The sequence below is a fragment of the Abramis brama genome, assembly GCF_963993115.1.
Source record: "Abramis brama genome assembly, chromosome: 4".
NCBI lineage: Eukaryota > Metazoa > Chordata > Actinopteri > Cypriniformes > Leuciscidae > Abramis > Abramis brama.
Window position 1 is genome coordinate 13,077,665 of NC_139966.1, and position 26,172 is coordinate 13,103,836.

Sequence of the window (26,172 nt, forward strand, 5' to 3'; positions counted from 1 at the left end):
ATATTTTTTGTTGCTGGTGTTTATTTTATGAATAACCAAGGTTTATTTAAGCAATAAGCCCCGCAAAACCATGTTTTACAGTGGATTTAGAACAGCTAAGGGGGAACATTCACACTGAAGAGAAGCCGTTTACATGTGATCAGTGTAGAAAGAGTTTCAAACATAAAGGTACCCTTAATTGCCACTTGAGAATTGACTAAAAAAATGTGGGAAAAGCTTCAGTCAAAACGGACACTTAAAAGTCCCCATGAGATGTCAAACTGGAGAGAAGCCCTTGTTATTTATTTAGCTATGTCATGTGTTTATCAGATAATTGTCTGAACAGGTGACACTCCCACAAGACTGCACTCTGACATGTTCAACACATTAGCTGTGTCCCAATGTGAAGACTGCATCCTTCGAAGCAGTGTTAATTTCGTTAACGAAAACTATGACGAAAAATTTTCGTTGACGACCTTTTTTCCCCTGACTAAGACAAGACGATGAGAGACGACACCCACGTCATTAAACGATAACTGTGACTATATCAACACATGCAATATCGTTGACGAAAAAAGACGAGACTGAAATGTGTTTAAACATTTTTAAACTTAACCAAAACCACTTGTTTGTGTCAAATAAAGGAGACGACAACACATTGACTGTTTTTTACGAGCGTTCATGCTTATGGTTGCCAGATTTTAATAATTAAATCCCCAGACAGAGCTTTTCTGTTAAAAGAACACGTTTTCTACCCGGTCTTTTCAATAGTATCTGGCAACCATGCGCGCGCGCTCTCTACACTGCTGAAGAAGCGCGGATGATCTGAAAACAACACAAGTAAGCTGGAGTTTAGCGATCTTCATTTGAGATTTTCTACTTAAATTAAAGTGTCTTTCAGTCGGTCTGTGTTCTGCCACGAGCCGTTTGCGCTATCTGTGCTACTAAATCTGCGATCAAAATATAGGCTGATATCCAGTGTTTTTAATGTCGATCATATTATACGAGCAAGAATGCAATGTTTCCTTAATATCCACACGATTTCAAATGAGACATTGATTTTATACAACAGTTCAACAAACAGAAGGGTAACATTAAAGGGACAATTTGTATCTTTTTAGGTATTTTATTATCTAAAATCAATATTTTTATTCATAAATATGTCCTCAATGGTGTCCAAATACCTCTGCCAATGATCTGACTTGTCCTCGTAAACAAAGAATTTATTATCTTTATATACATGGGACGGGTAGGTCCACGGAGGCTTCCATGTAGTTCCGCCATCTTGAAAAACTATAATAGCAGAGAGGGACAAAAAGTACTAGGCCAACGCGTTTCCACAACGCGTTTTCGTTCAGAGCCCGCGACACGTGACTGAAACCAGCAGAAAAGGAGCAGAGCAGTGAGAGGCGCTTGTCACTGCCCGGCAAGTTTAAAAGGCTGCACTTCACGGTTAAGTTACAGGATAACGAGTCATCTTCGTCGAAAAAGTCCAAAATAAGACCGTAAAAGGAAACGTGACCGGAGATTACAAAAACAAGGGTTTATGTCGCGATAGCTAATGCAGGAGAAAGCTTTCAAAAGAGACGCTGAAGTTGCCTGCTTGCTTCTCGACAGGTAAGTCAATGTTACGGTCTTAATTACAGGCTTTTTATTTTTATTTTTTTATTAGCCTATATAGACCAGCGTTTCCCAGCGGGGTGACGCGGCACCCTGGGGTGCTTCTGGCGAGAGCAGGGGTGCTGTGTAAAAAAACAATTTTTTACCATCAATCTCGGATCGTCGGAAGTCTCTAATAACAACAAATAATGCGCACAAATTTATAATAAAAATGCAAATCATAAGTTTTCGGCGTTGAATTGCGGAGGTTGCGCTTGCGTGTGATTTTATTCCCGTGCCTTATTCCCAGTGCGTCCACATAAAGCTGCCTATTTTTCATTGATGCGCTTACAGTCAAATACACACGAAAACATTGTCACAACGTCCGTCTTGCCGCGTATTCACATAAACACATCGGTTATGTCCGTGCTGCTGTCAACGCAACGCGTGCGATTAATGTTTTTCAGTTTAACACGTTAAAAATATTTAACGCAATTAAAGCAGCATTTTTTTTTTCTGTCATCCTTTGGCTAGCGTTACATTATATAATCACGTTCTTCTAGCGAGAAAATACAAAAGAGAATGCGCTGTCTGTGATGCTGACACGACGCGCGCCAGACTCGACTTCTCTTTCGCGCTTTAGCTTTGAGTATCCTCATGAGAGCAGTCTTAAATTAGTTAAATAAAGTCTTAAATGAACGTTAAGAGTTGTGAGAAAATGGGACGTGTGTGGGATCCACATGTGACAGTGCAGCAGTGACATCAGAATCAAATAACACTACATAAAATATAGTAAAAACAAGCTATCTTGTGCAATTATAACAAAATTATCCCAATAATTATCACATTATCCCAATTATTATCCCAATAATTATCCCATACACTAAGTGAGTAAAGCTATTGAGTAAAGTAGAGAAGGCCCTATAAACAAGGTTGTAAGTTTTGTTTGTTCAAAACTGTAACATTCGTTTGTTCGTTGTGTCAAGTTGTAGTTTGTTTGAAATAACAAACCAGTTAACCCGAAGGAAAACTCGATGAAGTGCTATTAGAGGACATCCTGTCATAGCTTTTTGGTACATAATGGCTACCGTAGATGCAACACACATTTGAAAAAGCGAGGCGCTAGAGAGCACTATTCATTTGATTGCAAAATACAATTTCACCACTAGATGGGAGAAAATCCCACTTAGTGTCCCTTTAAATTATTTACTACATTTAAAACAGTATTGTCATAGGCTTATTGCTCTATTTTGCAACGAAAGCCACAGCAGAACTTCAGCACACAGCGGTGATTCGTGAACGATTCTGTGGCTTAGAATGAATCGTGAGATTCCTGACCCGTTCATAAAAATAGCAGCTTGGTTCCTTACTGAATGAATGACTCCATGACTCACTCATAAAGACAGTGACTTACTACTGGCTTTAATTTAATATTTTAAAAGTACCGGTATCACTAAGTTTTTACCATCATTGCATATTTATTGAACATTGTTTAATTTAAAAATATATATATATAAAAAATATTGTCCCTTAATGGAAAAAGTGTGACCGCAGTCTAAGTGGAAGAGGTACCAGGGGGTACCAGGGGGTAGGGCACTCTAAAAACCACTGAACTAAGGAAAAGGGGTATGTAGAATTGCACAAGTGCTACTGCTAAAGAGTGCAATGTCAATACAGCCTGTTACCTTAATTTACATTTCTCATAAGCTTAATTGAATTGGCCTAGAGATAAAAAATTAGGACATTTTTTGTCTAAAGACTACATATAAATAGCTACCAAAATTAATGTCGGTAACTGCAGTTTGACTAAAAGTTGACAAAAAACGCAATGACTTTTCGTCAACTAAAACTATGAAAGACAAAATGACTAAAATGTGACTAAGACCCATAAGTATTTTCGTCTCAAGATGAAAACTAAGACTAAATAAAAAATGGCTGCCAAAATTAACACTGCTTTAGTTCGAAGGCTGCGTCATCCAAACGACACACCATGTAGCCTTCGTAGGATTTCCTAATTGCGCAGCCAGGTGTTTCCGATTACCACTCCAGGCGGCAAGCAACGGTGCGAGAGTATGCTGCCATCCTGATAATTCATTTGATATAATTGAGTAAACAGCTATGGAGCCAGAATTGGCTATTGTCATTTTTACGTTTTATATTTTACTGGAGGACATGGTATTATTAAGGATGTTTCAGGTCATGTACTTTCGGCTTAGCCGAAGATTTACCTTGATGCGATTTTGTAGTGTATTATGTTTTATTATGCACATAAATGGACCTTGGTAAATATATTTACACAGGTTTTCAACCCTATTTGAATATAAAACTCAGTTGAATATAAAAAGTCCAGTGCGAATGTTACTCCCGCTCTTCATCGGCAGCTGTCAGTCACTGTTGCTAGGCGACAAGAACAATCCGAGCGCTTCAGATGCGCCCTTTGAAATGGGACGGAGCTGTAGTTAGCAACAATTTGTTAATATTGTGACAATAGGCCTACATTTACTTTAATTTTCAAAATAACCAGTGGTGGTATGTAAGGAACTACATTGTTAATACTCGAAGTGATTTTCCCACACAGGACAGCAACACTACAAAATTATGTTATTTTACAATATGCATTGTTTTACAATAAACTACACAAAAGTATATAGTTTAAATGTATCAACCTTGAAAATATTCAGAAGTAAAATGCAACATATGCAGTAATATAAAAGCAGAACCATCATAAAAACCCTGACAAGGTTTTTTTCCTCCAGAATTCCTTTACTTTTACTCTTGATACCTTAAGTACATTAGAGTATGCAAGATAATTTTGCTTAACTAAGGTTTGAAATATATGACTAGTAGTTTTTCCCCAATGCGGTATTAGTGGTTATTAAAAGTACTTTAGTGTAATAAAGTATCTCAATATTTATTCCATGAGTCAGCCCTGCAAACCAGTGGATAGTGGAAACATGCAGTCAAACACTCTGGAGACCATCCCAGATGATGTCCCACCAGCAGGAGGCCTTACCAGGGTCTCTATTGTGGAGCCCATCCCGGTCCAGCAGCACACCAGGGTCTCCCACTCAGCTGAATAAAAGTCTACATCATTTTTCTTATTTTATGTACTGTAAATTTAAATGTTTATGTTGATTTTGAGATGTTTAACGTATGTTGTAAATAGTTGGGGGAAAAACGTTATAGAAGAATTTGTTACATGTAGAAATTATGACTGTCATTACAAAAATAAACAATGTCCAGAGCAATGAATTCTCTTTTATTTACACATTTAAAGTTGCATAATTTTTTTTTCCTTTTAAAAAATATAAGTGAAAAAAGTTAAAGAATATATATATATATATATATATATATATATATATATATATACATACATATTTCTCAATCATTCTTTCAAGAAGAGAAAACAGCCTGTCCATTCTCTCTTGTGCTCTCCTCGCCTCTGCAGTCCCATGTCTTCTCTAATCAAGTCCAAAAACTCGTCCTCTCTGTCTCGCCTTAATCGTGGTGCTGGTGCTGATGCGGGTGCTGGCCCTGGCTCCTCCTCTTCTTGGACACACACTGCTGAACTCGGCCCTGGTGTGTCCTCAGGGATTGAGGCAATGAGGGTGCAATGCCTCTGTCCCAACATCTCATCCATGAAGACAAACCAGGGCCAAGTTGCAGCAGTGAGTTTCCCACTCACACCCTCACCTGTCCCAGGACACGTGCAATCCTAAAGGCAGAGCAAATTAACCATGGCTTGTTAACAACAACAGCACAATACATTTCAGCAAAGATGTGATCTCAACTTTCTTACTTTGTATTTTTAAAATCATATTCATGTTCAGAAATCATATTTATGAATACTCAAATTTGGTTAAAACCTTTGTAGACATAGCTTGCATGACAGCACTACAAAAACACATAAAAGTGAAACCCCATTGCCTTATCTACTGCTTTTCCTATTGTTGTGGGCTTTATAGGGTGAGTGACATTTATTATTTACACAAGTTAGACAGACTAGTGCAAATATTACAATCAAATTTAATTTAATTTATTTAGTTTATTTATTTATTTTAAATTGCAGTTTAATAAATTGAGCTGTCTGCTCCTTGCTCCCTGAAACAATTATTAAACTAATGTTAGCACAAGTTTTGCCTCAGACCACCTGACAAATGAAGCCACGCAATGGTGAAGAAGGAGTTAAGGTGAAGTTTATAAGAAAGAAAAACGTGTGGCTTTTAACTCAGGTTTCACTAGCTATTTGAGTAAATGAAAACATAATACTTACATTAATTTAAATGTGAATTTGCCGTCCACCAGCGAACTCTCGGCCGTCATTTATTTATTTTTTAATAAAAATGCTGTCGTCACCGCCGCGCGATGAATTATGGGGTAGGATAGTCCGCAAAGTGTCCATTTATGTATCCTTCCTTTCACGGGGAAACGAAGGGTGCATTTGGCGTCGCTTTAGCCTTCGTCGCGCCGCGATGACGCAACCGGCCTTCGTATACGGCCTTCGGAGGATGCAGAATTGAATTGGGACAGCCTTCATAGCGCCGCGGTGACGCAATCGGCCTTCAAATGCGACCTCCGAAGTGTGCAGCCTTTGAATTGGGACATCCTTCGTCGCTCCGCTGTGACGTTTCGTCGCGGCGCTGTGACGCAATCGGCCTTCAAATACGGCCTTCGGAGGATGCAGACTTCACATTGGGACACAGCTATTGCTGCAGAGCCAGAACCCTGCGTGTCTGACCAGGTGCGCAAGCTGGCTGCATTATCCGACAACGAGGGAGTTAATGATGACTATTATATGATTTTGGAGACGAGGATCCCCTGCCCCCTTTAATCTTCCCCTGAGGGAACAATATGTAAGTGCTATGTTCCCCCTTCCTAGTTTAGTCTAACGCAGTATATGTACTTTTTTTTTTTCAATAGATAGGATAGGACAGAATAGAAGAGAAAGTGTTAGTATTAATGGATCAAGTGTTGTCTCAGCCCTCAATCCCCCATGCTCCCTCCCTCCTTCACCTCTTATGTAATGGCGCTAGGTTTCGCCTTCTGGTAAGGGAAATAATGTCACAATATCACCCTGTTTTTGTTTTGCACCATTTCCCGCCATAAGTCCTTTGTCATAGTCACTAATTTGATTCATCATCACTGTGAGCTGTGTATTAGGCTACGTCTACATTAATCCAGATACATTTGAAAATGGCGTTTTTGTTTAAAAACTCTCTCCGTCCACACTAGCATTTTCATGTGTTTTCCAACGTTTCAGTGTGGATGAGAGACTTTCGGAAAACGCATGAAAACGCAAAAGCTGGAAAAAACACCTCACTGCACATGCGTAAAACCTCACAAAAGCTCACTGAGATGATACAGATGGAAAAATAAATAATAAAGTTATTGCACAATTCTTCTGACAGGATCATTTTATTTAGCAAAATATCTCAACCTTCACGGAAGCGTCCAGGTCGCACTCAGTCACCATTATACGCTCTCGGGTTTTTACCGCAGTACAGCAAATGTGAGTGAATTTTCTGTCATCTTTGCAGGACTGTGATATGAGTTTGCAAAGTAACATTATAGCAGCTGTGTGAAAGTGAATAGCACATAACAGGCAATATCTTTTGGTATAATATGTGTCACATGACTAAACGTACGCCATAGTTTTTAAATACCTCCATTTTGACTCTCCACGCTACCATGTGAAAACAGCGTTTTCAAATTTATCCACTTTAGGAGAGCGTTTTCATTCATAAAAACGCTATCTCAGTGTGGACGGAAGGCCAAAACGGAGAGAAAAAGATGCGTTTTTGAATGAAAACTTATTAGTTTTGACAAGGCCTTAATTACCTCGCTTGTCTGTGTTTTTAAGTCCTGTGGTTTCAATTCACCTTTGTCCGGTCTCGTTTATGAATGGTTGTGTTTGCTTGCTGTTCTATGTGTGGATTTACCTTGTGGATATTAAAGTTCACTTTTACAGGTTATTGATTGTATTATGATTAATGATTGTGTAGCGACAATGCCTGACCTGCGGTCACATGCTGTTCCAATTAGTAAATCCTTGTCTCCAAACACATCCTTCGTTGTCTTTTCAGACAACGGGTCTGTGCATGGTGCCGCTAAGTCTACCATGAACAGTCAAAATTGCAATTTGTTGTTCCCCAGAGGAACATTTTAGTCACAAAAGGAACCCTGTTCTTTCGGACAATCCGTTCTAAAACCCCCATGTCAGCATGGACTCCCTGTGACTTTACAACCTCATGACCCCCACACACACACACACACACACACACACCCCCACACACACAAACACACTCGTGGACTTTGAAACATACACTTCCACACATGCGATCCAATAGCCATGTTTTTGATATGTATTTTTATGTGTGTATAATTTCCATGGCAGATTGAGATTTTCTATGTTCTATCATAGAAATCAATGGACTCTTAAGATGCTCAGAATCCTAAATTAGAAATGCATATCTGTATTTCCCATATTCTGTACATATCCATGTCTAGTATCATTCTAATCGTAGGGATCCCACGGAATTGCATATATGTATGAGATTACAATGAAATGTATTCTTATGGGTATTATCTTTTCTGAAAGAGAAAATACGAATTCCATCTCTCACATGACAAAGTCAAAGTAGGCGTTTCTCCTTCACACAAAGAAAATGTTCCCGCTGTCAGATAAGGAGATCTGATTGGATGTTGTCCCCAACAGGAGGGTGTAAACAAGTGTCTTTAAAAAGCAAGAGACCCTGTTTCCTCTCTCTCTCTCTCTTCTCTCATCGATCCCGCTGATCCCACTTCCTCGCTTCTCCGGTCCCTGACCTCCTCCTTCTCCACGTGCAGCGCTGCTCCAGTTGGAGAGGCATTGCCTTGGCCTCTGGGACACATGGTCCGCGTCATGTAAAAGCCTGCCGTCTTTGCAACCAATATTTGCAACCTCTCCCGTCCCGGGAGACGAACTTTCTCGGTAACATTACAGTCAGTAAGCCTTTTAAACTTCCGCGGCACTGGAAGACGCAGCGGAAAACAGGACACACCCTCGCTTCCTGCTTCAGCCTCGCCCGAACAGAGAACGAACGTGCAAGTAACTTTAAAACCCTCTCTGAAAGCTGCTTTCCAGGAGTCTCGTGAACTTAGGTTTCTGTATGTAATAATTACTAATTTTCTCTTCTCTTCTCTTTCTTTCTTTCATTTCATTTCAGTCTGATCACTTGTATGTATGTTATTGTTTGGTTAAATGTGTGTTTGTTTTATTGTTTGTATTTTTACGTACGTTTGTATTTGTAGCTCATATAATCTCTAGTTTTGCATTTATTAAAATTCATAAATACTTTTCACTGTCTCTGTATTTGAAAGCCCACTTTTATAAAGTCAATGAGACAAAAGATCTTGCTACACGCTCGATAGACTACAGTGAGTAGTTTTAATTAATAAACTCAGAAAGTTTTATGTCTGTGGCCAGGACATAAACTTCCTTGAAGTTTGTGAATACCTCTTCTTAACTGTACTGATCTTACCTTTACTCGCTGGACGAATTAAAGGTTGGACAGACCAGTTACAGAACAAGGTAATCTCGGTAATTGATAAAATAAATGTACATGCGACTTATGAATTATGACCATGAGTCATAAATATTAATATTCCCAGAATTCCCCATATTCTTGAGATAATTCACATTTACCCAAAGTCGTATTCGTTACAATTGTATCTAATGAAAAAATGGCCCACAGGTGTGCAATTTACATTACAGTTCACTTTCACAGGTTATTAATGTTTGTTAGTCATAAATGAAAAATTCACAGGTGTCCACTTTACATTAAGGTTCACTGGTAACTAATTGTAAAAATGAAATTTTAAATTTGTAAACTAAATTTTTTATTGTTAATATTTCATCATGATCAGGGGCCTCATTTATACAACTTTGCGTAGGATTTGCGTCAGAAGTGGCGAACGGATGAAACATAGGAGGTGCGTACGCAGAAATGCAAAATAGTCCGTGAAACGCCCACAAGTTAATATTCATCGATTGCGAAAAATGTTGTTTGGAGGGCACAGTGTGGGCATTACTAATGCCAAAAAGGCACTTGAGTGGCAAAAGGTTGCAGACGCCGTTAATGCTGCAGCCTCACAACCTCGGACCGTGGCCGAAATAAAAAAAAGAAATGGTCGGACATTAAAGTCGATGCAAAAAAGCGTCTAGCACTCCATCTCCAGAATGTGTCTGCCACGGGTGGGGGAAAGGGGACACCGGAGCTGACCCCTCTTGATGAGAGACTGGTGGCAATTATTGGGGAATCCCTATTAAGTGGAGTGGTGACTGAGGCGGAGGGGGACACTGACGCGCCAGATGCACCGGATGACATAACATGCCAATATTATTGCAGAACATATTTCACTTTTCTTTTTGCAAATGTGTTCATTTGCATTTCTGTTGTAATCTGCGTTTGATTTTCGTTTGTTTTACACTGCAGATCGATCAAACGGGTGTTCATGTAGGCTGTTAATTAGGCTGTTAAGTAGGCTGTTAACTTGCTTTGTGAAGTCTTCATGTTATTTATGAGAGGCAGTATTGCCATTTCTTTTACACAACTGTCTACAGTATCACACACTTTCATGTGTTTCTTCCATCTGCCGACGGTGTCACCATTTCTCATTTCACCCGTTTTTCCTGGGTCAGAGTTTGCGTGAAGGACCGCACATTTTCCCGTCAAATTTAATTTTTATAAATAGCAATTATTGCGTAGAGAGCGGCGTACGCCTTCTTTTGTGTGTAAGCAACGTTTATAAATGAGGCCCCTGGCCAAGACTGGACTCAGCAGAATATATATCAGGATCCTGCCACCCCAGAGCCAGTCAAGTCAACCACTGTCATCTTTCAGTCAATCAAGTCAATTCCAGCCACGTCGGAGTCTGCTGAGTCAATCTCTGTCATCCCAGAATCAGCCAAGTGTGCTCCTGTTACTTCTCCTACTTCAGCTAAACCAAACTTTCTCAAACTTTTTGGGGCCATGGACCACTTATAAGGTAGAACATTTTCCAAGGACCCCTCATAATTAGCTTATAAAAGCGATTAAACCCAAGGTTAGAGTGTGGGTGGGAGTAATTAACACATTATAATTGTTTTATTACATAACCCCATTTTTATGCACTTTTTAATAACATTGATTTTTCAAATTGGTGGCCCTACATTTTTTTAATTAGATTGACATACCTTTATTGTTTTTAATAAACTGTTTAAAAAAAAAATTTGGTTTGTTATTGAAAAACGTACTCGAACCCTTAAATTGTTTCTGCACACAAACATTAGTTTAGCCATTTACAGAATCTCGCATATTAGATGTAGTTCAGACTAATAGTTATCATTGATCAACATTCATTTAAATATGTATTTCACCAAGAATTCAACTCTGAACGCCACTGATACATGTTTTATTATTTGCGTGAGAATTCTATGCACATTTCTGATTTTAGTGTGTGAACAGGACTTTTATTTTGAAGTGGAGGTATGACATCATAAGGCTGCGCCGGTCTCCTGCATCTGTTGTGATACTGCTGAAGAAAGGTTTGTGTTTCAAGCTTTCAAAGTGTTTAAATCAATGCAAAGTGGTTAGGCAATTTAACCTTTTTTACAAGCTATGCCAAATAAATAATTTTTTTGTCTCTTGCTGGTCTCCTGTTGGTCAAACAACACAACCGTGTGATGACTAATTTTACTAAGTGTAATCTATTTAATGTAATCTACAAATCAATAAATGTTGCATAGAATTTCTAATTCATATGAACCTACTGTGTAATGTGTGATCATGTAATAATTTGTAATACTATTCTGAGCATTTTATTAGTTTTTAGTCTAATCAGATCATTTAAGTCCATTAACTCTCTCTCTGACTGACTCTCTTACCAGTGAACTGAACTTCAGAACTAGAGCTGACTGAAACACACTCAGAGATTTAGTTAGGATTTATTTTTCTTTGTTAATTTTTCTCTTAAATAGGATGAAGTGTTCATAAACAGAGGAAAAACTTCTGGTGAAGCAACTGAGATCCACGTGACACTATTATAAAGATGGCTTTTATTAAAGAGGAGATTGAAGACGTGAAGATGCCGTTTATTAAAGAGGAGAATGAAGACGTGAAGATTGAAGAAATATTCAGTGTGAAACAAGAAGAAACTGAGGAACAAACAGGTCAGTTTCATTCTCAAAGCTGAACTCAGTCATTTGATCCTTATTAAAATGTCCAGCTCTACAGAAATGAGTGATATATTTTTGAAGAGTGTCCTATTTAAAGTGGTTTTATTTGACACGGAGCGGGTCGCCTCATGTGGACAGACATGTTGAGATCACATGACCAGACAAATACTAATGTTTTAATTAACATTAAAGCAGGGCTCAGTAGTTTCGGGATTTCTTCGCTGTATTCTCACTTTTTGCTCGCAGGTTTCTCTCTAGAGCTCCCCCCACAGCTTCGGAATAGATATTTGACAACACTGTTGTAAAATCTCATTGGCGATTCTCAGACACCAGAGGCTAGTAGATCAACGACATCAAAGCAGATGGGACATTCTTTAAAACGTCTTCTTCATTCGGGTTCGAACAGCGTGAGGGAGTGCAATAATGACAGCATTTTAGCAGATTTCTTTTGGCAGTAAAGCAATTGTTTACATCGCGAGACCTGATATCACGCGATACTTCCTGACGCGGCGGCCGTAATTTTGACATAATTGTGTCTAGCTGTAAAAAGAGAACTGAATTCACAATCGCATGCAAGTGAGAGGCGCATCTGTGCTCGTACTTCAGCTGTGTGTCCATCAGTGCGAGTCCTTATTCATGGCGTAATGTGATTAACGTCAATTGCTTTAAATAGTAAAAGTTAAAGAAGTGTGACATTAGTATTGGTGGTGTAAACATGATATTATTTTTAAACATGACATATTTTCATTAGTGTTCTACTTTAATCTGCATAGTTTTGATATTTACCCCTTTATAAAGGCAATTTTTTAACATTATTAAATGTATGCGTCATCTTTCATGTCAAATTCATAAAAGGGATAGTTAAAAATTAAAATTCTGTCAGTAATTACTCAACCTCATGTCGCTCCAAACCCTCCATTCATCTTCGGAATTGACAGCATTGACAGCTATTTAATTAACACTTTGAAGGTCCAAAAAAGGCAGGAAATCAATTGTTAAAATAGTTGTAACTAGTTAGCTCAAAGGGGAAATATTAATAATAACTCATAACTTGTTATGATTAATTATTAATATTTGGGTCAGTTAACTTGATGTAGCTAAATTAATATTACAATCAATTAATCAGTTCATCCAACAAACTCTTTTGATTATTCATTTATTCTAAGAAAAGCGTATCTTTCATGACCACCGAAAAATAATTATTTCTTAGCATGTACAGCGCTTTGAGCATGTAACAAGATCAAGATCAAGTAAAATAGACTTTTGCAAGCAGAGAATCAGAACCAAATACATATTGTGCACAAGCTTTATTAACTAAATCACAAACATAACTAAACTAAACAAACATACATACATCCATCCATACATACATACATACATGCATAGGTAAAATGGTGAGTGATATGGAGCAGGAAATGGTAATAATTTTCAGAGCACCTCTTTAAATTGATATTTGCATGGTCTGTGCAGTGGACACAATTCTTGAAGTGGTTGAAAATTGAAGTTGTTGAAGTTGCAATCATTTTCTTCTCTGCTGGGTGAAGAAGATATGATGAACTTGCATGGTTAGTTCGACTCTGTTCTCATGGCTTGGCCTGTCGGCTCTGGGCCGGAGAGAGAGCACAGAGCAAATGGTGGGAGTTGCGATGGACTTCTTCTGCATTGAATGAAGCCGTTGAACCCCTGAGGTTGTCCTTGATTCTGTTGTGGTTGAGAGAGTCTTCTCTCTCCTGGATGAAATCAATGGGATTCTAAGAGCCGCTCCTGTGAGAAACTATCCCAAAGTACACACTAGAGTGCTAACCAAATGAAATCTCAGAGCACCTATATACTCCATTTTTCCTAATTAGCAATTAACATGGGGGAGTGACTCAGAACTAGTGTTGCTTTTGTCAACGCAACGTAAATACTGGTCATGTGACGATGACTATAAGGCATACATTTTTTTTGTTTGGTTCCAGTTTCCGACCGACCCTGTCAATTTATGTTCGACCCAAATTTATTTTATGAGCTTGGGGAAGAAATAATACAAATTAAATAAATACACAAATAAAAAACTTTGAGGCGAACTATAATGTACGTTTTTGTACACGGTGCTGCGTGACGTAAGCGGTACTACGTGACGTTAGCAGGTTCCAGCTCACCACGCCCTTCCTTGGTACGAGCTACCATTTCGTCTCTATAGCGCCACCAGGCGCTGAGATATGGTAGTGCACCACCCTTATTTTTGCCCCTATTCAGCTCAAGTCTTGTGGGTATAGCAATTGGGCCACAGCTGTTCGAATGCACTTGGTCCTGTGTCCCTAGCGCCACTAGGCGCCGAGATATGGCCGGGTGAGTTGTTGGAAAGATACGGTTGAGTGGTTGGAAAGATATGAGTGAGTGGACCCCCTGACCTGAGCCCCCCCAATATCTCAAGTTCCATAGGTCCGAGGGAGCTGAAACTCGGTACGTCTACTAACTGGGCCACGTGCAGTCGAATGGAGTCGGTCTGCCAAAATAGTATCAGGTGAGTGTCTCCTCGCTGAACTGTAATTAGAAAAGACTCACATTACTGATGTGACATTACTGCCGCCCTTGCCATTTCCAGTGCCCTTCCAAAGGTCATAGGATAGTCAAAGCCTTTCCTCTCTGAAAGGTCCTGGCACAGTTGTTCAACTGTCCGGCACCCGACCAACTTCGTCAGCAGAGGAGGAGCGTCACCTTTCAGGCTTTGGATCGAGATTCCCTCGTTTATGTCATGCAGGTCAGACAGGATGACCTGCATGAGTGCCTCTCCGATGACAGCCGGTCCTGCCTCAAGCGTGTCAGTGAAGGGAAATATCCGTTCTATTCTCAGCCTTTGTATTGGGTCACTGATCCAGATCTTGATTGGTGGTGGAGACTCCCCAACGCTGGCACTACCGACAGGTGACAGTCCCAGGAAACCTCTTCTATTTGTAAGGCTGTTTGGATCTGTGGAGAGGGTCCCGAGGCTGATGGAGTAAGGCCTAGATGGAGGATAGAACAGCCTTCCAAAGAACAGCTCCTCAAGGGCAAGCTCCATTTGGAAAGCCATCCAGCTGTTCTTGTACCCCCCTTGACTGTGTGAATTCCTTAACAGCCCTTCAAGGGTGCTGGTCAGGTGTGTGGCAACAGGTTTCACCACATGTCGCAGGCCCAACCCATGGGAATAGTCCCTGAAAGGGAGGACCATTGGCATCTGCTCCAGCAGTAGGTGAAGAGCTGGTGGGTTAAAAAAGTCCCTTCCCTCTAGACGTACTGGGATGTGTTCCTTCATCAGGAAAACTGCCTCAATCCTGGCATCGGTTCTGCACTGGGATTTCCTGGCCAGGTCATCCATTCATTTGATATAGCTGTGGGCCTTTTGAAGAATCATTTTCAAATGCCTGTTAATGTGAACCCCGCAGGTGGCAATCACCCTGGTCACTGGGTGTTTAGTGACCAGCATGTGGACATGGGGTGTGTTTGCATAAAGCTGCAAAAATGTGATTTTAGAATATCGTTGGGGACACACTACATTTATAAAGAATTAGGAGTGCTCTAAGAAACAAGATTTTGTTATTTGAAAAAATTTGGCCCCCTTTTATTTATTTTCTGCAAGCTAGTGATTAATGTTTACTATGCCTTCATCACCTGCTTTTACCACTGGATAGCACCTTTGGGTTGAATTTTTGGGTGGGTTGTTATTTATTTATTTATTTGTTTTTTGTTTTCTTTCATTCTTATTTGTCAGGATGTTAGTTTTATTTGTTTGCATAAAAAAAGTGTAGTTACAAATGATTTTCTGCTGAAAGACCAAATAAAAACATTTAAACCCAGAATATTGTTGGGGACCGTTGAATATGTCAAGAACGCTGTTGTCAACAGTCATGGGGTGCCGATCCAAGTTCGACTGGAAGTTTGCAGCCTCTGGGATTCCGGTGGAGGTGTACAGGTTCCCCCTGTGGCCCACAACTTCTTGGAGCCCGTAGCGTGACCACATGAGATCTACCCGGTGGTCCATCCCGGACAGGGTACATGCTGCGTGGCATGTTAGGCTCTCCACTCCTTGCCTGCTGACCAAAGACGCTAGTTCAAGTAGGACGGTTTGTTTTTGTCCAAATTGGAGAGAAAAAATGAGTATTCTCTGCATGGGATCCTGGTCAACTTCTCGGATGGCCTGCATTAAGATGTCAAGTATGAACTTTTGGTCGTCACTCACAATGTTCATGTGGATCAGGTCATTGAGGTTGTTCTTCAGTACAGTTGGACGCTGCATTTCTTTGTCTGGCAATGCCTTTCATTTCAATGTGATTTCGGCATGAATGACAGAATTTATCACTTGCGCAGCGTTGCCTCTCGCTGCCACCTCGGTTCTGAACACTGGGTGCGGATTGATTTTCTCTGCAGTGACGCAGCAGATGTTCAAAAGGTATCCACCGACGACAAAGCCTAAGGTGTGCCCAAAGGTCTTTTTTAGGGCAGATATACCGTCAGCGCTGAAATCACTGAGAGGTAGGTGTTTCTTCAGGGAGTGCCAATGAGTTTGAAGGTTAACACAGACAACCTTGGCCACCAACAAGTAATGAAGGGAAGCCTTGAGTGCGGTGATTTCCTTCAATTCAATGACGATGCCATCGATGTCATAGGCATAGTTGATGGAATCCTTTGAACTTTCCACCACTGTAGGGAAAAGGGGGATGTGGAAATGAGAATGAAATTAAATGATTTAATTTTCACAGTGACAGTGCATTATCCCTGTCAAATTGAAAAATGAAATGCAATTGGTGATTTCACATTTCATTTTCACTACAGTCTCGAGGCAAGACTGCCAATATTAAAATGAAAAGCCAAACGTGAAAAAGAAACTACAAATACAGCTTTTACAATGCTCTTTATTAACGCTCACGCAATAATAGTGACACAATTCAAATTCAAATATAAATTTTCGTTTTCATTTTAATTCCTCTTTTATTTCAGTTTTCATTTTCATTTTCAAAGACAACCTGTATGCAAATTCTATGTTAATGAGTGGGTGTGGCTTATTCAAGTAACAACGCTAGAGACACGCCTTCTGTAAAGCGAAGTCGTCGACGTCCCATGTGCATGAGTTGAATGTGTGAAACTAAATTACTTAAATGTGATTATATTGTAATCGTGACGTTGAGATATGGCAAAATCTGTTAGGGAGCTTTTGCGGGAAGCTGCCGCAGCATTAGAACATGGAGACAACCAGCCTGACCATGTTAGTTATGATGTTTGACTCAGACTAGACCATAAGCGATGAGGTTCATTCATGTATTAGGCTGTTTTGGAAATTCAACTATTTGGGTGTACAAAAGTCTTAGCAACACAATTTCTACAACAATTATAGCCAGACATTAATACCCACCAGCTTTAATTGAGAACCTCGGCCAATGTTTCATATTCGCGTCGTGCCTAACAACGCCCTTCAGCCGTGACTTATTCTGTATTGTTGTTGGATGTGTTTGATCAGTAGATGAAAAGGATGTAAGATAAGATTCCATCTCACAATTCTTTGGTTTTTACCACGCATTCGATCTAAAAAGGTCAAAGGATTGTGATCTGTGTAAACTATTGGAGCTTTTCCATTACCAGTACCAGCTCAGCTCGCCTCGTCTCATCTTGGCTCGCTTTTCGCTCCGTTTTCCATTGCAGATAGTACCTCCACAATAGTACCTGACCTCAAAATGTTGAACAGCCAACACAAGGGCTAAAGCCTCTTTTTCAATTGTCGAATAAGCCTGCTGATGGCGATTACATTTTTTTAGAAAAATAGCTAACCGGATGTTCAATTCCATCAGCATCTTCCTGTAAAAGTACCGCGCTAGCACCATAAGCACTGGCATCAACTGCAAGAAGAAACGGTTTCTTAAAATCAGGGGCAACGAGTACAGGAGCGTTGGCTAACAGGGCTTTCACATTATCAAAAGCACTCTGGCATTGTTCTGACCACTTGAATGATTTCTTTGGACTCAATAAATCAGTCAAAGGAGTAATTGCACTGGCAAAATTCTGACAAAACCCTCGATAGTACTCTACCATTCCCAGGAATCGACGGAGTTCACGATGGGTATTAGGTGTAGGGAAACTACTAATAGCATCAACTTTAGCGTTGATTGGTTTTACACAACCCCGACCAACCACCTTACCCAAATATGTCACAGTGGCTTTTCCAAACTCACACTTGGCAAGGTTAATTGTTAATTTGGCTTTGGACAGACATACAAAAAGTTCTTCCATTTGGTCAAGATGTTTCAGACCAGGAAGAACTAAACAATACAACATCGTCTAAGTAAGCCTTGCATCCTGACAACCCAGACAGTACTTGATTTACCAACCGCTGAAATGTAGCGGGAGCATTTCTGACCCCAAAAGGCATAACGGTGTACTGCAGGAACCTATCTGGTGTAACAAAAGCAGACAATTCCTTACCACGAGATGTCAAAGGCACTTGCCAATAGCCTTTCAAAAGGTTGAATTTGCTGACAAACTAAGCAGAGCCAACACGACCCACACAATCATCAATTCTATGTAAGGGGTAACAATCAGGTTTTTTCAGTGTATTAAGCTTCCTGTAGTCAGTGCAAAAACGATAATAATTATCGGGATATAAGGAGAGCTCCAAGATCTAAAACTGGGTTCTGCTAAATTATGAGCAAGTAAGTAATCTACCTCTTTCTGAAGCAAATCCCTTTTTACAGGGTTTACTTGATATGCATGTTGTTTTACAGGTTGAGCCATACCAACGTCAATGTCATGCTCAATGACATAAGTTTGGGTAGGGACATCAGAAAAGAGAGAGGGAAATGAACTTACCAACTTAATAATATCCGTCTTCTCTGATTCAGACAAATGAGACAAATAAGAAGTAAAATTAGCAAGAACTTCAGAATTGTGGAGTTTCCACTACTTCTCGAGAAGGACGGTTAATTTTGTCCATAGCTATTGGACCTGAATTTTCCACCATCTTCTCAAATACCTCTGAAGTGCTCTGACCAACAGTTGCAGTTGACACAATATCAACAGATGGAGAAGTCACAGGAGTCATATAAGGTTTTAATAAATTAATATGACAAACCTGTTGTAACGTCTCAGGGTTGATGAAGAAGATGAAGGTAGGCGAAGATACAAAATAGCAAGGTTTATTAATAATAAAGAGAAACACGAAACAGTGAGTGTGTGCTCAAACAATAACCGACATGAAAAGGAGTGAGAGGGGAACTTAAATACACAGATAGATGAACACAAGACAGGTGATGCAGATAATGATAATAACTGGAGCACAGGTGAAGGAGATGATGATAATGATGAACAGCAGGTGCAGGTAATGATGGAGGATTCTGGGAACTGTAGTGAAGACAGGACGATGACAGACGGTGAATGTGACACCTGTAGTTTCTTTTGGCGGTCAGGCGTGTTTAATAGATAGTTGTTATTGGGAAAACATTTTGCATTCGTATAAGGTCCAATAAACATAGCCTGGAAAGGACTAATCAAAACTGGTAACAATGCCAGCTTGGTCACCTACTTGAAATTCTCTGAATTTAACCTTGCGGTCAAACAATCTCTGCATCTTCCCCCTGAGACTTACCTAATTTTCATTGAGCAATAGCTTTAGTTTCTTAGGGTCGTTTTATTAGTTTTATTTTGAGAAACTTTTACTGCACTACATTCCAAAGCATAATATTGTACTTTTTACCCCGCAACATTACTGTACTGTTTAAGCCCATTGAATGTGGACATAATTCACATCTCTCTCTCTGATATTTCACAATAATTTGCAGACTGAGCTCTTACCTTAAGTTCTAGCATTAGACCCATCTCTCTTTAAAGGGGGGGTGAAATGCTATTTCATGGATACTGAGTTTTTTACACTGTTAAAGAGTTTGATTCCCATGCTAAACATGGACAAAGTTTCAAAAATTAAATTGTACGTTTGAAGGAGTATTCTCTGTCTATATATAAATATAATAAAACTAAAGACTTTTTGAAGATTTGAAGGATGCAATACTACTCTATAGGTACTCAAGATTATGGCCAGCAGCCATATCACCCTGTAGCCCAAGACTGGTTGCCCACTAAAGCTAAGCAGGGCTGAGTCTGGTTAGTACCTGGATGGGAGACTCCGGAGAAAACCAGGTTGCTGCTGGATGAGGTGTTAGTGAGGATGAGGTGGATGAGCTGGATGAGGTGTTAGTGAGGCCAGCAGGGGGTGCTCACCCTGTGGTCTGTGTGGGTCCTAACGCCCCAGTGTAGTGATGGGGACACTATACTGTCAAAGAGCACCGTCCTTCGGATGAGACGTAAAACCGAGGTCCTGACTCTCTGTGGTCATAAAAAATCCCATGGCATTTCTCGTGAAGAGTAGGGGTGTAGCCCCGGTGTCCTGGCCACATTCCACCCATTGGCCCTTACCAATCATGGCCTCCTAATAATCCCCTTACATTGAATTGGCTCTATCACTCTCTCTCCTCTCTCCACCTATAGCTGGTGTGTGGTGAGCGCACTGGCGCCGTTGTACTGTGGATGCTGCACACTGGTGGTGGTTGAGGAGAGATCCTCTGATATGATTGTAAAGCGCTTTGGGTGTACAGTAGTACATATGAATGCGCTATATAAATGCCTCATTCATTCATTCATTAACATGAGATTGACTGAAAATGAGTGTTTCACCCCCCCCCCTCATTCATTCATTCATTCATTAACATAAGATTGACTGAAAATGAGTGTTTCACCCCCCCCCCTCATTCATTCATTCATTCATTAACATAAGATTGACTGAAAATGAGTGTTTCACCCCCCCCCCCCCATGCATATAGCAGATTTGAACAAAAAAATCAAGTGCAAATACAAATGCAAAAATAAGATGAGTAAAGAAATGGGATATACTGTATGATCACAGAACCCACTGTTAACAGGTTAATGTCACGTTTCCCATTCCATGACTAGTAAAATAATTGCAATTTACTCTGTAAAATGGCGTAATCCGCAGAGTGATGGACACGGAGACGGGTAAAAAGGTTGGTGGCAACACATTCTGCAGATTGGGTTTAAGGGGATCGCACACGCGGCACACCGGACGAGAAGCTCCACGATGCGTCTAGGACAAGGCGCTTCTCGTCCGGTGTGCGACCCCCTTTAAGGAGATGTTTTCTTTAAGAGATGTTGTGAGCTTATTTTTTTCGGGTGTGGACAGAGTGTTTCACTCTCTCGCTCAGACGACATTCTTCTCTGAAAAACCTCACCATGCCATCGAGTTCCCTTTGCACCCTCTCTTCACCAGTGATAGCCAGGAAGGTCTGCACCTCCTGGGTCGACCAAGGTAACGTTATGCTTCGCGGCGGCATTGTTTTGCAATGGTGTTGTGGTTTAAAAATTTGCCTCTTGTGTTGCGTTGTTGTTCTCCTTGAAGCATGCGCAAGTGACAATAATCTGTCAACCAATCAACGTCTAGCTGCACTCTTTAGTACCGTACCACAACGGAAGGGTACCCAAAAAGTGGTACGGTATGGTTCGGCATTTTGGTACCATTCACAACTTTTGATAGTGGAAATGCAAATAATTGCGTACCGTACCGCTCAGTGGAAACGAGCCAATAAACTACAATGTTAAGACTACAAATCCCATAAGCCACCTCACCAGGGACAGTCACAGCACAGCACAGCACAGCTCCTGTTGCAAACTTCACCTAGTTACAAGATAGATGAAGACTTACCACAAGTCGTTCCCAACATCATCTTCATAGGCTACTCTTAGCAGGCATGACAAACAGCACAGACACGGAAAACAGCAAACAGTGTCACCTTAAATGAAAATGAGACTTCGGTTCCTAACTATAAACAAAACTAACTGAACCCACCTAATCTTCAAAGGTGTACCAGACTCGAGGCAGCATTTAAACGCTGAACTCAAGGACAGTTGGTACATTTAAACCAAAAACCCGAAGCGTACCCCCGACAGATTTAAAACCTAAGGCCAGAATAACCTTCAAAAATAAGAAAGGCAGAACAACAAACTAAAATAACAAACAGTGCCCCAATGGAAGGATTGTAAACCCAGCTGGGGACACTCTTAATACCTGAAGTCTACTCATTTACTCAAGTGAACACTAAAACATTTAAAAATTATAATAAAACAATTCCTGTGCCCTTCTGGGACCTTGGCCTTAAAATATGCAGTTTATAATACAAAATCATTGTGAAATATCTTCGCAAATATTTCGCAAATATCTCGGAAAAGACAAGGGCAAAATTTTTTAAACATTATACAGTTACTTATACATGTAGCTATCCCGGACAAGTCCCCAATTTTATGCCGCAACATAAAAGAGGAATCAAACATCAACATTCAACGAATGATTGTTTTATTTTCTTTAACAGATATAACTATAATCACTCATAACAAACAAAAGTCTAGGGAAATAAAGAAACAAAGAAATAAACAAAATAACTACAACAAAATATCAAAGCTACATGACATAAGATAAGTATAAGAAAGAAAATCAATGGGATTCTAAGAGCTGCTCCTGTGAGAAACTATCCCACAGAGAGTGCTAACCAAATGAAAACTCAGAGCACCTATATACTTCATTTTCCCTAATTGGCAATTAACATGGGGGAGTGACTCAGAACTCCCACTGACTGCCACCATCAGGTAAGGAGAACACTCAGGGTCGTTACAAACACATAGAATCCAAACATGATGGAAAAAGATTTTGGAATTTATCCTAAAGAAAACAAAGAGAAACAAATATTGAGAAAAGTTTCTGAGATTACAGTTAACACTTCTTTCAGTAGCCTAGTGGGTTTAGGATCTAGGGTACATGTTTTTGGTTTTGATGCCCGTGTTAATGTCTTGATGTCTGTTGTTTTGTGGTATTAAACTCTGGTTAACTTGTATTTGTCTCTTTTAGATCTGACGGCATTTAAATTGGAAAGTCAAGAACTAAATGAAATGGAAGAGAAAGATCAGTATGGGAAACATCATGATTGCATAACTGGAGAAAAATCTTTTAGTTGCTCACAGACTGAAAAGACTGGAAAGAATTTCACTGAAAAACGAAACAAAGTCCACATGAAAATTCATACTGGAACAAAGCCATTCAAATGTAATCAGTGTGGAAAGAGTTTCACAAGAAAAAGCGGCCGTAATAGACATGTCAAAATTCACACTGGAGAGAAGCCTTACAGCTGCCAACAGTGTGGAAAGAGCTTTACAGAAAAGGGACATCTTAGAATCCACATGAGTATTCACACTGGAGAGAAGCCTTTTACCTGCAAATTGTGTGGAAAGAGCTTCACTGATAAACGAAACATTAAAGTCCACATGAGAATTCACACTGGAGAGAAGGCTTACGCCTGCCAACAGTGTGGAAAGAGTTTCACTCAAAAAGGACATCTTAAAGGGCACATGAGAATTCACACTGGAGAGAAGGCTTACACCTGCCAACAGTGTGGAAAGAGTTTCACTCAAAAAGAACATCTTAAAGGCCACATGAGAATTCACACTGGAGAGAAGCCTTTTAACTGCAAATTGTGTGGAAAGAGCTTCACTAATAAAGGAAACCTTAAAAAGCACACAAGAATTCACAATGGAGGGAAGCCTTTTACCTGCAAATTGTGTGGAAAGAGCTTCACTGATAAACGAAACATTAAAGTCCACATGAGAATTCACACTGGAGAGAAGCCTTACACCTGCCAACATTGTGAAAAGAGTTTCACTCAAAAAGGACATCTTGAAGGCCACATGAGAATTCACTCTGGAGAGAAGCCTTTTACCTGCAAATTGTGTGGAAAGAGCTTCACTGATAAAGGAAACCTTAAAAAACACACAAGAATTCACAATGGAGAGAAGGCGTTCACCTGCCAACAGTGTGGAAAGAGTTTCACTCAAAAAGAACATCTTAAAGGCCACATGAGAATTCACACTGGAGGGGTAAGACTTTCTACTGCCAAGAGTTTGGAAAAAGTTTCACTCAAAAAGGAAACCTTCAAGTCCACATGAGAATTCACACCGGAGAGAAGCCTGTAAGCCCACGCTCAGTCGGCCCAATGGAGGCATCCAGTCAGCGGGGAAGGTCTCTGCATGTTACTGTGTTTTCTCGTGGCAAAGTAATTTTATTAAATGAAATACATTTTCTTATGTGAATTCTCTCATTATTTCATCTGACTCCATAAATGAAAAGGTTTTAATGATATTTGTGCATCATTAAATGTGAGCGAATGTTTGGCGATTCTTTTTAACTCTTTACTGTTAGAGTCCATTAGAATAAAATCAATGTTTACAATTTGTTATGTCAGATAAATGTATCAGGTCAATTTCATAATCAGTTCAAAGATAATAGATACAAAACATCAAATGATCTTGAATAAAGAGAGAAGATTCAATACCTTGACATTGTTAATACATGATGCGAAGTGTTTTGCTTACACTTTGCATCACGGGCTGATCTGGGTTACAGAATCGCCCTGATCCTCTTGTTTCATTTCATTATATAGACAGAAACTTCTTTCACATGGAAACATCTGCTACAATGGGAATTTACATTCAGAGTTGACAGCTTTTGGGAGTCGGAGAACATTTGTCTAGAGACCCACCCTCCTTTGTGTGCCAGTTATCTTTAAACTCTTAAAAACCGTATTACCTTTTGGTTTACTTCTTTGGGAATGTGACCTTTATACCAGTCGCACTGAGACATTTCAAATTATACCAAACATGTGTAATACTGTATGATAATTATTCACATTAAACCATATAGATTTTTGGGTGAATTTCATGTGATCTCAGCATGAGAGAGGGGAAGTGGGGGAGGAGGGGAAGATTTGTATTCTGAGGTGAGACTTTTGCGTCTCAAATGGTGATGCTAACTTCACAAGAGTGAGTTCAAATGTTAATTTCCTTTGTACTCTCAGAGAGTAGCTCTCTCTTCCAGTGTTTCCAGTCTTACAAGCCTTTCACTTGCAAACTGTGTGGAAAGAGCTTCACAACAGAGACAAACCTTGAGTATCACATGAACATTCATACCGGAGATAAGCCGTTCACATGTGATCAGTGTGGAAAAAGCTTCAAATATAAAGGAACCCTTAATAGTTGGGGGACTTAAGCACATTTTCGCGCAAATTCATCTAAAAGCGCCAAATTTGGCACAGATGTAGCTCAGGTCATACCGAAATGATTTAGCTAGGGCGCCGGAGCCAGCGACCCTCGGAGCCAAGATGGCGGCCAAATCCAATATGGCCGCTGCCCGAAAAGGGTTCCGGCTTTAACTTTTGAACCACATGAGTTACGAATACAAACTTGATATGTTTTTCAGCTTAATTGATCATGAGAAACGCATAGGAATGTTTATATTTATGACCCAGTATATCTGGACCCCTTGATCCTCCAATTCCAATATGGCCGCTGTCCAAAAAAGCAGTTTAGGCTGTAGTATGGGGCCTTACACCCCATTGTTCACGCAAATTCATCTACAAGCACCAAATTTGGCACAGATGTAGCTGAGGGGATACTGAAATGATTTAGCAAGGGCGCCCGAGCCAATGGTCCCTGAGACCAAGATGGCGGCCAAAAATCCAATATGGCCGCCGCCTGAAAGAGATTCGGCTATAGCTTTTGAGCCAGATGAGATACAAATACAAAGTTGATGTCTATTTTACCTTCTTTGACCATGGGAAACCCATAGGAATACTTACATTTATGATTGGGTATATCAGGACCCCCCAAATTCCCTAAATTCAATATGACCGCTGTCCGAAAAATGGTTAACGGGTTTGTGAGGTCACACATGAGCTATGAATCTGTCACGCGATTGGATATTGTGTTTGATACATATCCAGAGGAGAACCTCAAAACACAAAATCACCAATGCAGAGGAACCAGATCAAGAACTAAAGTAGATGGGAGAACTCCAATTCCAAAACTTAACTGGAACAGTGACTTCCTGAAAAATGAGGACAACAAGGATGAACTATTTGGATATATCAGTGAAGAGATAACCAAGCAAGGCATGTCAGGTAAACTCCTCCTTTCCACCAAGAAAGATTCTGTACTATCCAACAGACCAGGGTATGACATGTCTGCCCTTCAGCCTTGTAATCATCCAGAAGCAGATACAAGAATAATCCTGCATCTTGCACATGCTGAGAAGCCTTTTACCTGCATATTGTGTGGAAAGAGTTTCACTGATAAAGGAAACCTTAAAGTCCAAATAAGAATTCACAATGGAGAGAGGCCTTTCACATGTGATCAGTGTGGAAAGAGTTTCAAACATAAAGGAACCCTTAATTGCCATTTGAGAATTCACTCATGAAGTGTTGGAAAAATTTTCAACCTAAACTGACACCTTAAAGGACACCTGAACCCTCGGGGGTCGACAAAGCATTCTGCCGGAATTT

At 40.0% G+C, this 26,172-nt stretch overlaps 1 protein-coding gene across 3 annotated transcripts; it reads left to right on the plus strand.

The window, feature by feature from the left end:
* The first annotated feature begins 11,075 nt into the window (after positions 1-11,075).
* Positions 11,076-24,466, plus strand: LOC311081351 (uncharacterized protein). Of its 3 annotated transcripts, XM_084111892.1 has the most exons (4): positions 11,088-11,143; positions 11,576-11,767; positions 22,692-22,743; positions 22,774-24,466. In XM_084111892.1, exons 2-4 carry the CDS (start codon positions 11,647-11,649, stop codon positions 23,780-23,782), a joined length of 1,182 nt encoding a protein of 393 aa, XP_083968018.1. In that variant the 5' UTR covers positions 11,088-11,143; positions 11,576-11,646; the 3' UTR covers positions 23,783-24,466. The 3 variants fall into 3 exon arrangements, with proteins under 3 accessions (XP_083968017.1, XP_083968018.1, XP_083968019.1); XM_084111891.1 differs by having other exon boundaries at positions 11,076-11,143; positions 22,692-24,466; XM_084111893.1 differs by lacking the exons at positions 11,088-11,143; positions 11,576-11,767 and adding an exon at positions 20,981-21,101 and having other exon boundaries at positions 22,692-24,466.
* Positions 24,467-26,172: the final 1,706 nt, after the last annotated feature.

What these genes read in the sequence shown, in the direction of transcription:
- LOC311081351 (XM_084111891.1), top strand. Translation starts at nt 11,647, where the DNA reads ATGGCTTTTATTAAAGAGGAGATTGAAGACGTGAAGATGCCGTTTATT. An exon ending in AGAAACTGAGGAACAAACAG is followed by an intron (nt 11,768 to 22,691) that starts GTCAGTTTCATT and finishes TGTCTCTTTTAG; the next exon opens with ATCTGACGGCATTTAAATTG.